At 34.6% G+C, this 12901-nt stretch overlaps 3 protein-coding genes across 3 annotated transcripts; 1 reads left to right on the forward strand and 2 right to left on the reverse strand.

Moving 5' to 3' along the window:
* Positions 1-401: 401 nt before the first annotated feature.
* LOC123215989 (universal stress protein YxiE-like) lies at positions 402-2049 on the reverse strand. The gene is made up of 4 exons (XM_044636321.1): positions 1733-2049; positions 1556-1647; positions 718-836; positions 402-630 (listed from the first exon to the last, which is right to left on the reverse strand). The coding sequence occupies exons 1-4, from the start codon at positions 1956-1958 to the stop codon at positions 537-539; spliced, it is 531 nt and encodes a 176-aa protein (XP_044492256.1). The 5' UTR covers positions 1959-2049; the 3' UTR covers positions 402-536.
* A 1710-nt stretch (positions 2050-3759) lies between these two features.
* Positions 3760-5036, reverse strand: LOC123215990 (universal stress protein A-like protein). The gene is made up of 4 exons (XM_044636323.1): positions 4830-5036; positions 4635-4726; positions 4098-4216; positions 3760-3992 (listed from the first exon to the last, which is right to left on the reverse strand). The coding sequence occupies exons 1-4, from the start codon at positions 5008-5010 to the stop codon at positions 3914-3916; spliced, it is 471 nt and encodes a 156-aa protein (XP_044492258.1). The 5' UTR covers positions 5011-5036; the 3' UTR covers positions 3760-3913.
* Positions 5037-10688: 5652 nt separating this feature from the next.
* On the forward strand, positions 10689-12322 carry LOC123215988 (transcription factor MYB62-like). Its single transcript, XM_044636320.1, has 3 exons — positions 10689-11099; positions 11186-11315; positions 11412-12322. The coding sequence occupies exons 1-3, from the start codon at positions 10940-10942 to the stop codon at positions 12031-12033; spliced, it is 912 nt and encodes a 303-aa protein (XP_044492255.1). The 5' UTR covers positions 10689-10939; the 3' UTR covers positions 12034-12322.
* The last annotated feature ends 579 nt before the right edge of the window (positions 12323-12901 follow it).

The raw sequence follows: 12901 nt of genomic DNA on the forward strand, positions 1-12901 counted from the left end.
TTTAATTTTGTTCAAGTGTTGATATGCCAATTATAAATCTCTTTTTCTATCAGGACTTGTAAAAGAGGTTTGTCTTACGCACATAAACATTTGGTCAAAAGCTTGATTCATGTGTAATTTCGTGATTTTTCCTCTGCACGTGAGATAGAAATGTCTACTTTGTTCTTATGCAACATCTTTTAATTAATTGATTTTATTTTTTACAAATAAAAACTTACCTTAAAAATTTGTTTCATTATGCCCAACATTTTTAAAGGCCAACCAACCATTGTTGCCACGAAATACCTTTATTTTTGTACCAAAAGAAAAATCAAAATTTCATTTTATATGAGTTGAAGTCCATTGTAAACAAGGCTCCAAGAAAATTTTCCAGGACATGATGAAAGAAGTCTAAACTAAACTTTCACAACAAGTTGCTTTCATTCTTCAGCATTCACTGCATTTTACACAACACAAAGTCTGAAATCCAAACTTGGAGATGAGTCACATGTCAAACTCTACATTTACATAATGCAGACGATTTACATGTCATACTTCTAATTTGGTGTTGTAGCTTGTGGTTTCTTCACAACCAGAACTGGGCACTTTGCATATTGAATGCAGTAATTGCTCACACTCCCTATCAAAGCCCTGTATGAACGAGTTAATATCAGAAGACAACAATGTCCAGATCAACATATTTGCACTGCAATGAAGTTGCAGGAGAAAGAGACTAACCTTTTGACTTTGCCCAGGCCACGCTCGCCCAGAATAAGCATATTGATGTTCAGTTTTTGAACTGCAGTACATATTGCAGCTTTTGGATCCCCAACCTCTGTCACCAACTCTGCTGTTACCTGCAAAATTAATGTAAACTTGACACCACACTCACTAAAACTGTGACATTCTAGTATAAGAGTCCTTCTTAGAGTTTGGATATTGTTTAATTAAGACACAAAATTTATCATAGCTTTATTTTTGGGTTTTGTATCCCAAAATACATATTGACAATGCATGGGCTCACAAATTAATATGGGATATTCATACATACTTAATATCATCTCATATCAGAGGTGTTACATTTACACAGCATCATCTAGGATTCCCAATATCACCCTAGGGGTATCCTAGGGGTGTTACATTCACCCACTCTTATGAGAATCCACGTTGCATAGGAGTTTACAGATTAATGTAGGATGTTCATACAAACCCAATATTTGGGTAGGGATATTCGATTCACCCTTGCTTATGAGACTTACTGTGGTTTGCCTTATCATCACCAAACACAAAATATAGAATGACTCTGTTATTAACATCTTAAGCCAATAGTCTAACCCATTGTCTGAATATTATCCGTTTTGAATAGACAATTATCATAATTTTGCTTCTTGGATCCTTTTACCCAAAATGCATCTCCCGGATTATTTAACCAATTTTGTATTAGCATGTCCAAATGACATGGGATACCCATACATATTCAACACCTCTTCTATGTTGTGTTAATTTGGAACTTGCCTAATGGTGTTACGAGAATAATAATAACAAATGAATCAACAAAAGTAATAGGCAGTCATACCCCTTTGCTAGCACAAATTTCCCTAGCTTTCTCCAAGTAAGCCAACGCCAGCTTCCGATGATTCTCTTGAGCAGAGTTCACAAAATCCGAATCTATCACATGCACAACACAAAATCACTCAGTCAATCGGAAGAAAAACCAGTGAACTAAAACACATGTTAAGCAGGAAGACTCAACTGGCTGCAGTAGGACAATACATGCGAGCAGTGCCAAGAGAAGCCGCGAAGGTGTAATTATAATTAGTTGGTTGCTGAGCCATGAAGATGATAAACTGACCCTTGTTGATTGAATCCTTGAGATTTTCTAGAACCCACATGAGTGCATAGTAACTGTAATCACTTTCATCAATCGCCAGCATCACCTTCTTGCCACTTCCTCCTCCTACTGAAAGCACCTCAGCCATCTTTCTGATAAAGGGTTTTTCAGACACAGCAAAATCCAGCTATTTGATCTGATTATATATGTAAAAGAAGAGTTTACCGCTTGAAGCCACTGCTGTGTAAAAGTTAGTTGGGAAAACCAGAGGGTTGACTGGATTTATCAATGACATAACCGCCAGTCAAAGTGCGAAATGGGCTCATTGTTGAGACATTTATTCATTGGGCTTACTTTCAGTCAAGGAAGATCAGGTAAAACAAATGAAATGGGGATCAAATTCCAGGGGGAGCGTTAAATATTACTTGATTCTTCCTGCACTTTTTAACAATACGTTTGTGAAATATCTTGTGGGTGCTCATTCAATAAACATTACGTTCAGTTTGGGCAATCAGTCATATACTTTGATTATAATATGGCAGGTAATTAACATTTTTTGAACCTAAGGTTTGATGCAAAAACACTTTCACACCCTTGGGTAGTATTAATAACAGTTTTCCATCCATGCTTTAACTCCGTTGATGAAAAAATTGGATATATTTTCCAATTTTCTCTTCCTTCAAAGCAAATTCTTGTTCATTTTGGGAGAGCAAAATTCAATGTTGTTTGTCTTCTAGTGATACATTCTCCAAACTATCTCTTCTTTCCAATTTTTGTTTGTTTTTCATAGGTTGTCTTCTTCATTTCATCCTTTCGCTTATTCATACTTGTCCAAAATCTGAATGATAAATCAAATCCTAAAAATAAATTGATATTGAGTATTTCTATATCTATACAGTGAAGTCTCCTCTCTCAATCTCAAACATATCATTAAAAAATTTCTTTGCATGAGTCATTTCACCAGACTTCTCATATCCAAAAATGAGAGCTGCCCATGACACTAAACTTTTCTCAATCATTTCGTTAAATATTTGTTTGGCCCAACCTATTTTCCCATACTTCGAATACATATCAACCAATACAGAGCAAAATCCAACTTTTAAAAGATGACTGTGCAATTGCAAACCCTCCCAAATCGCCATTCTCAAACTACAAGACTTCGCTAATGTAGGATTTTGGTCTCTTATTTTCCAGAGATTTATGTATTTTTGTGATTGTTGAAAGAATGATTATTCTATTTTGCTTGCAAGTTACAATTTTCATTTATCAGTATAAAGACAAAAAAAAAACAGAGAATCTTGTTATTACTGGATCCATTTCTTAATTTTATCGTACTAACTAATTAACATTTCAATCATTATATTAACTACACAATTTATAAGGGTATTTAAATAATTTTGTATAAATAAAAATATAAAATCAATTCAAAGAGGCAACCGTTTGTATTATTATTATACTGTTTCTATTAACAGAGTTACAATTTGGGTACTAAATTTTATTAATACTATTTGAAAGTGAAAAAGTAATTTTGCACCAAACTTGGTAGGGAACATGTTATTTACTCTAATATGAATGAATTAACTTGGGACAATCCAACAATCCCTCATCACACAACTAATTATCCTAAGGGAGTAATAGACTATTAGTTCAAGCATTCACTCTAGTGATCTCTTGGTTATTAAGTCATTGGTTTTACGCTTTCCGTAACTAGTCATGTCGTCAAAAGGTTACCAACATTTCCAATGGAATGATTAATATCATAGAAGACGTAAATAGTATCAACAATGAGATAAACATTGTTATTAAATGTACAAATAAGTTAATTTTAATTCAAATTAACTCATTTGAGTTAAACTCTAAATTTGATCCTAATAAACTCAAATTAGATCTACCCCAGTTCTTGAACAGAAGATAAACTGATGACATTTGAACAAATAATACATAAGAGGTTGCATGAACTCAACAGTATCCATTTTATTAAATCAGTGCAAATTAATTGCATAATTTTATTTGCATACACCAAGTTTTATTAGAACTAGAACTGAGCTATTTCTGCATTGCTTCAACTCTTACTGCACACTTTCCAAGTCGGTTTTCAAGCCTTCAAGTCGGTTTTCTCACCACAAGTACAGGGCACTTTGCATTATTAACACAGTAATTGCTGACACTTCCCAAGAAAGCCCTGTCTCAATGAACGCAACACATTAGCCCAGAAGAACTGTCAACAAGGGCCATTTCTTCTTAATTATTCAACAATGCCTACAAAATTTATCATCAGAATACTAACCTCTTTATTGCTCCACGGCTATGGCTGCCTACGATAAGCAACTGGACACTGAGCTTTTCGGCAGCTGCACATATTACCTCTTTAGGATCCCCAGCTTCTGTCAATGTCTCTGCATCAATCTATAGAAAGTAATAATTTTTCTGTAAATGTGAATCATAAGATTTTTTTTTTTGAACAAAGATTTAACACAATGACGTTCATCATCATGTCTGTAAATCGTCTGGGCAAATTTCTCATCAATAAAATATGAAAGAAATGCTTGAAAATGCTAAGAAAACATGGCATAAATAGTTCGTAAACTCTTAAATTATAAAGATGTCATTTGAGTTGTAAAGCTTGTGTACAGTGCCAGTGTTTAGAAACTTCCCTCTGTAAATGTGAACAACAGAGAAATGTTAGGCATCTATGAATGCCTCTCATGGCTTAAGGATGCAGAGGGAATATGTGTTATATACCATGTGAGCTCTTAAACCCCAACTTGTATTTTGACGTGGGAGTTATTTAGGGTCTGACGATATCCAAGATGAAAAATTTTACCCCATGCTGGGCGCAGATCTCCTTTGCTTTACTGAGTAGGGCAGCAGCAACCTTCTTTTGGTTTTCTTGCATGGATGCTATCAAGTCAGGAGCTGGAAAGACATGAAATTAGCACTATTACGCAACATGATCACAACCCAGATCACAAAGATTAAATTAAAACAAAACCAACAAGATACAGATAGAGAGAAGTACGAGCAGCGCCAAAAGTGGAAGCATAAACATGAATAAAATCAGAAGGCTGTGCAGTGAAGATTATAAGACCAGAATTGGAGATGGTTTCACCAAGAGTGTCAAGAGTCCATTGCAGAGCGTAGTGGCTATACTCACTCTCATCAATTGCCACCATCACTTTCTTCTTTCGCTCTTCTTCCATTTCTTGTTGTAATGATCAATTCAAGTAGTGGGGTATTTATTGTGCGAGTTAAAATGGTCACAACTGACAATCAAATCACGTGTGAGTTAGCTGGGTTGAGTTGAGAAGGCAAGAAAAGTCTAGAGTCTCCTCCATGTCTGATTTATAAACGTACACGACTGTGCTCTTGTTTTCGGTCCAATTGGCTCTGGCCACCCGCACAAGCTGCCAACACAACACCAGGGCCAGGGCAAGCCTCGTGAGTCACGTCATGACATGGTTCGGTTGAAATTAATTTTAAAATTAATAAATGCACTGCCCTAAATAAATAGTATGAGAATCATTATGTTAAATATATAAGGCCAAAAGGCTAAGGCTTATTCTCACCCATGGTTTGATATTCTTCCAAAGCCGTTAAGTTTTGGAAATCGAAACTCTCACCCATCCATTGTTAATTTAAGATTTAAATAACTATTTTGCCCTTATGCAAAGTGAAATAACCAAAATCAGCTTCTTACTGACAGAAGAGATAAAGTAAATTACCCGTCGCCAAAAGCCCTAGCCCCTTCGGCGCAGAAATGAAGCAACCTCTTGCTGAATTTCTTGCAGCTTGCGAAACCAATTGTGTGTGCACTCAACAGAGCCACCATTTCTTGAGTGCCTAAGCCCCTGTGTTCAAAATATTCAATCATTTGATCTATATTCTTGCCTTCATCTGGAAGACTTCCGGTGACACGAGAGGCGTTAGAAATCAGGCCGTCTTTGCGGCCGAGGTGGATGGGGTAATGAGGTCCACCGACAATCACCAGAAGGTTAGGTTACGTGTGGTGGCGGTGAGAATATCAGCACAGGAGACGACACCGGGGCAGATCATCTCCAACGCCGTCTTGATTCTAAAGATGACATAAAAAGCGTCAACGGGGAGTGAAATGTTGTCTTCGTGTTCGTTCTCGGCCTGATTGTCAGAAGTTGAGTCGATGAGAATAGATGCATTGCAGCCTCCAGTCAAGCAGTCGTGGAAGTAGAGACGGAGGGTGGCGGCGACGGTCGTGACGCATTTCATTCATAAGTTAGTCCAAAGACAGAGCAAGATGGAAAAAGAGAAGGAATTTTTTTTTTTTTTTTGCAGTATTATTTTCTCATTCCTCAGGAAGATTAATTTGTATGTTTAGTGGCAAAAGAATGTGCTTCATTTCCATACTTGTCTAAGTTGTTCTCTTGAATCTGATCTTCGATACCTTGATATGTTTTAATTTCCTTCCTTGGCATGTTGGCCTGCTTATATCTCTTTGTTCCGATACATATCCCACCAGAGAAATGGCCAAATGGGTGCCTTCAACTTAATAGAAATCCTTCTATACAAAGTGAATATCATCCATTTAAGTCAATCAACAGTTATTTTTTAGTCCAAATTTTATCTGTACGAGACCAAGAATCAACAAAAGAGTTGGATATGTCTGAGGCAATTAGCTGGATCCTTGAGTTTGAAAGAAAGTGGGCAATTATAGCTGTTGAAAACTATGGAATTGCTGATGAAGACCCATCCCTAAAATTGTGCTCATGGAAAGCCGAATGCTATAGATTTTGTTGGAATTTGAGATGAAGAAACTGGAAAATTTTTCAAAATGACATGTGATTGCTTTTCCAGGACGATGCGATTAAAATCAAGGCATGTAGTTTTGTGGTAGTCAGGATCAGGAACAACGGATTGAGAAATGAGAATAATTGAATGAAGAGAATCACAAGAACATGTTGGTAAAATCGGATTGACCAACATACCTTTCTTCCTAATAGAAACTGTTTAACTTAACTTCTCATGGGTGGCATTTCGGTTTTCAAAATTTAGTGGATGGATTTCATGTGTGGGAATAAGTCTTTTGGCCAGTGTATAAATTAAAAGAGATAAACATAATAAATGGGTGCAATTCAAGATTCAAAGTGAATTATGACTATCAGTAAATAGGGATAATTCGATCTAAGTTGGTCTCAAACTCATCCTAACCTTGTTTGAATTAATATCCAATATTATTAAAGGGCTACTAAAAAAATAAATAATATTATTAAGAGAATAAATAATATTGTCAAAATGATAAACAATGTTATCATATAGACAAACAAATCGATCTCAAATTAAATTAAATTTTCAATTCAAAATTAATTTATTTAAGTAGAAATGTTGATTCAATCTAAATTAACTCAAATCGATTTCACCCTTATTTACTAATAAGATTTTAGGTCCAATGACAATTGCCTACCCAAGAAGTGATAAAATGACATATTCCCAACTTTTGAGGATAGAATTATCATGACAAAGCTCAGCACCAAAACTTGGGTCTCAGACTTGTTGTCAGCCTTTTTAAAGTTCCTTTAAGCCCATCAAACTTTCCCAATCTCCTCTAATGATCACTAATCTAATAATCAATGATATTAATAATTAACATAAATAGGGGGGGTGTAAATATTACACGTCATAATGTAATTTATTGATTTTAATATAAATATAAAAATACATCAATATGTGTATTTATATTTATACTTATTATTAACCCATATAGTATTTGTCAAACTCTTACTTGCATAATACATTTTCCAGGAAAACAGGTCACCAAGAAAACTATTCCATCTAATTACAAAGTTTGAGCAATGAAATAGTAACATCATTGAGATAAAAATGAATGACTTTTGTGCTCATATTGAACAGCCAACTAAGCGCAAAAGAAAACATTCAAAATTTCTGCACGTTATATGATTAGATAGATGTTCAAGTCCAGGGTCAAATAAAGTAGCTGGCAAGCAGGTGCTTCACAGCTATAAAATGACACCTCTCTCGTCGGGATTTCACGTTCGTTACCTTTCCTTGTCAATTCTCAAATGACTTTGACACAATTGATATTAACTTGTCAAATATGCAAACCATGATTAGACTTCTTCTTAATTACTCAAACTCAAACTCATTGACACTATGGGCAATGTGAACTGTATATAGTGAATTGCCAGTCATGTCATTTGTATGTTAGTCCATGGTAAGGCATAATATAGCTGGAAGCTTTTCTATCTCTAGGGTGGGACGACGAATTCTTGTCGGTTATGACTATTTTTCATGATTTTTTTTCAATATATCTTCCTTATTTTTTGTTATTATGAGATAATAAAATCACTTTTAATCTTTTACTTTATATAACAATAGAATTGTCATCTATTATCCTTTAAATAAATGATTACACAAACACTTTTAACATTCATAATTTCATAGTTTACAACTATTTCCAGCTACGTTGCATCAAATTGCACTCATGTTCTTCTCATTATATCAATTTCCATATGATTAGATATAAAATGTGCGTATGTATCGTTGTATAATAATAAGAACCACGTCGTACAGATAGAATTAATTAAGAATGATTCCAACAGAGCCATTAGTCTGGTCTCTGGTGGCGCCATCGTAGTACTATATGAGTTTCCACTAATATAGTATTATTTCTGTCAGGAAGTGGGTTCAAGTCAGCGGACGCATGCATGCGTTTATAAGATCACGTTTATCATCTTTAATTTGTTGATAAATCAACCCTCTCAACAAGAAGCTCAAGTCATGGTTGCGCTATGAATATCAAGTCACACTACAGTTCTTTGCATTTGTCAAGCAGAAACTGCCAAGTGACAATGGCACCTTCACCATTTTATTAAAGCTAGACTTGATATAGACAAAAAACTCTATTCTTTCTCCTTCAACTCTCTTCACACAGTCACTTTCAATTATTGATATCAAGCTTAAACTGATAGATGACAGTGGGCATTTCTCACCGTATGTATAAGCTACCCCAAGAAGATAGATTTTCTTTTACACACTAACACCTCACTCTTATTCAAGCTGCATTTAAATCAAGCTAGTTTGAATCCTCATCTGATAATATTATTTATCCTGCTAATAATCCTCTCACTCCTTTATAGATTCAAGTTGAGTTTAAGTCAATCATTGTTCAAGCTCATCTTAGCTCAATTCCAACCCTATACCCATTTGATATGGTGGTTTGAATTCGATTTGAATTTAATCTTATTTTCAACTGATGTGAGACAATCCAATAATCTTCCTTTTACACATTCAATCATTGGTTCAATACTTTTAGATTTCAAGTTAATCAGTTGCTCTAATAAAAATTTGGTGGAGTTGTTATAACTTGACTTGATACCATTGGTAGATGTTATTAGCCCTCTCTTCATATTTTATGTACTTACACTTAATCTTTTTACTAGACAAGCCAACACAATTTTAATACCCCTCCAAATTTATAGTGCCGAATTTCTTTCATCTCTCCTCAAGTTTAATAAGGTTTGTACTTAGCTCCCTCCCAGTGGACTTGTAAGAGGTCTGACAGAGGCTTCAATTTCGAAGACTAATTTGCCTGCTAATAACATAAGAACATGTTATGCCTTAAACTAATGACATTACATTGTCAAACTTAGCTGCATTAAATGTGGGATTATTATTATTATTATTATTATTATTATTTTAATCTCAGAATTTTACATCGATTGGAACTACAGTTTTGTTGATCTCTTGAAGAATGCATGAAGTTTACATTCAGACAGAATAATGTTGGTAAATTTTGTAAGGATTAGCAATATGGAGAAGGATTGAACCAACACTTTTTTTTTTTAAATTAAAATTATTTGTTTTATTTTGTCTTAAAAATAAAATAATTCATTTAATATTTTTAATAAAAATATTAAAAGTTTGGTCAATCAAATAATACAATTTTATTATGATTTGGTTATTTCAATTCAATAAAAAAATCTTTTAAAGCGGGTTGTTATCCTATTTTCTAGGTAAAAACAATGCTTTTATCCTATTTTCTAGCATGTTTAAAAGCCGCCTAGTAATTTCCACGTTTTGGCTTTATAATGTATATTTTGTTTAGTCAATCACGTTTCTTTTAAAGCTAAAATCTAGAAACATAGGAAAATGAAAGGAAGGGAATCATTCGCCATAAGAAAGCTCATCAAGAGTTTCAGTTTCAATGTATCTTTCTTCCTCTTCTTTAGGCTTTAAGTCTCAAATTTTTTATTAATACCATCAACTTCAATCTACCTGCTAATTTGACAATGAGTTGTTTGTACTTTACATGCACAGTTCCCTTAAGGAACTTATACTAATTTTGAATACAATGTTAGTTAGGTAAATAATTAATAAAAGATTATGTGGGAGATCAATAGAGTAAATAGTTGTGCAATCCTACATGATTCATAGGCAGTATTTTCTCACCTCTCTTTGCAATCGAAGTATTTGCTACAAAATTAGTGTAACACTCTTACAAGAATAATGTGTTTATATATACTAGGGTTGTCATTCATAAACCAATTTTTTTTGGGATTCTTATTATTAATACTAATATTATTAAGATTCTTACCGTTGATAGTGTCTAATAGTGGATAACACCTTATCTACTATATGATAAATAACATATAATAGATTATTATACAATGTTTATAGGCTTGGGAGCACTCTCCCTTGTACCCTTATCTGCTAGTGGACCCTCACTATATGTCAATTTAGCATCTATTAGATAAAATGATAGTCAATTCTAATAATATCTACAAAAATTAAGAAAATAAAAATGAAAATATATGAATGCATAAACATTGTAGAGGATATTAATAAAGAGGGCCAGATATTCACTTGTGTAAATAGTAATTGCTTTGTGATTTGATTTCTTTGAATGTTCTAAATTGATGCTTTCACTAACTGTAGATTGGACCTATTTGTAGTTGTACTATGCCTTCTCTAGCTTTGCCACCAATTCAGCCTATCCTAAGTGCACATGAAAATCCCTATTTATTCTCAATATAAAATGCAACTCCACTCTTGTCCTTAGTCTCCAATTTGCTTATTTGAAGCTTGGAGGGATTTTTCTGTATTGGGTTCAATCCTTAACCCACCAAGAAACTTGAGAAAATGAGAGTAGCCAGGCAGACTCCTGCAGGTGTTGCAAAAATGGAGTGCAATTCCAGTGAGTTAAGAAGAGGGCCCTGGACTCTTGAAGAAGACACTCTTCTTACTCGTTACATCTCTCACCACGGCGAAGGCCGCTGGAACATGCTTGCTAAATGTGCAGGTGAATTTGTTTAGAAATCTGTTTTTTTATTCCAGGGCTGAATTAGCTTTTGTCAGATAATTTTCTGATTGTTATGTTGATTCCAGGACTGAAGAGAACTGGAAAAAGCTGCAGATTGAGATGGCTGAACTACTTGAAACCTGACATTAAACGAGGGAACCTGACTCCACAGGAGCAACTGTTGATCCTGGAACTCCATTCCAAGTGGGGAAACAGGTGAAGAACTTGAATTTAATCTCATTTTTACAGGAAGAAAAGTCTGCACATATATATATATTTATTGTGTGTTTTGGTCACTGGGAATTCCTTCAGATGGTCAAAAATTGCACAATGTCTTCCTGGAAGAACTGACAATGAAATAAAAAACTACTGGAGAACAAGGGTTCAGAAGCAAGCTCGCCAGCTTAATATTGAGTCTAATAGCAAGAGATTTCTTGAAGCTGTGAAAGCTTTTTGGATGCCAACGTTGCTGCAGAAGATGGATCAGAACTCTTCTCTTTCTTCTTCTTCTGGTGCTTTAACAAACTCCTCTCAATCATGCCGCAACTCTACACTGCCAATCACAACACTCATGTACAACACAAATAATCACTTCAGAGAAAGCTCAAGCTCAGTTTCAGTCACCAGCCCACTTGATTTTACAAAAATCTCCCTGCAGCAGCAGCCTCATGAAATTACTCAACTCCCAACAGTCACAAGTGTGTATGATGTTAACACTCTCTGCAGCAACCAAATTCCAAGTGAGACTTACTATGTAGACTGTTGTGGGCATGACATGGAGGGCTTCAATCCAGGTGCCATGATAGGCATGGGCAGAGGCAGTTTTGACATTTCCTCCTTGTCCGAATGCCAGGTGGCTAACGGTGATTGGACATCAGATGACATGGCAGATGCCTTGTGGAACATGGACGACATATGGCAGCTTAGGGAGTAAGTAAAGATGGGCATATCACTTCGTTCGGAGGTGCCATTTTTATTATTGGATGGTCCACCAACACATTGAATTCAATAGTTATCTGAAAACTCAAAGCATTATAGACTATGTAGTTAATAAAGTTATTTTCAATTTTTCTTTTCCAATATTTACAAGTTTCTAGGGGCTGGTTTTAGCTTTGGCTGTGAGTGTTTATTTTTATAACCAATTAAATGTAATTGCAGTGTTAAGCATATTTATCAATCTATCATTTACAAATGGAAATGAAATGAATTCAATTGCTTCTAAACTCTACAAACAATTACGAGTTGATTCAATCTAAACCAAATAGAGTTTGAAATTAGCTCAAACTTAGATCATAATCGTAATTTCAAATTTTAAATTGTTTGAGTCGGTATATAGTATTATTGAAAGATTACTAATAAAATGAACAATATTATCTAATAAACAAAAAGATAATCTCAAATCAAACTAAAACTCTAGCTCAAAATTTATTTGTTCAAATTAGCTCCGATGGGATACATCCATAACTGAAAGAGAGAAGAAGATACATACTTTGTATTGGTGTTGTCAATTCAAGAAATTTGATCACTGAATTGACAATCTATGGAATCAAAAGTGGAATCACATCTTATAATATGAGACACTCAATACTTGGTAGTTAAAACATGAATAATTTCTCATAAAACACTCTCTTTTTCGTCTATTATTTGAGTTTGGAAGCCAAAACTGGGGCTCCATCGTGCTGCAATATAACCTCAAGCTTGACTCATAAGTCATAAAAATCCACCAAAAATGGTTCTCCACCATAAGAAAAATAGCTTCTCTGCATGCTTTATAGCGATCACATCATAAATCAAGACCCTTG

Source organism: Mangifera indica, chromosome 5 (assembly GCF_011075055.1).
Source record: "Mangifera indica cultivar Alphonso chromosome 5, CATAS_Mindica_2.1, whole genome shotgun sequence".
Classification (NCBI taxonomy): Eukaryota; Viridiplantae; Streptophyta; class Magnoliopsida; order Sapindales; family Anacardiaceae; genus Mangifera; species Mangifera indica.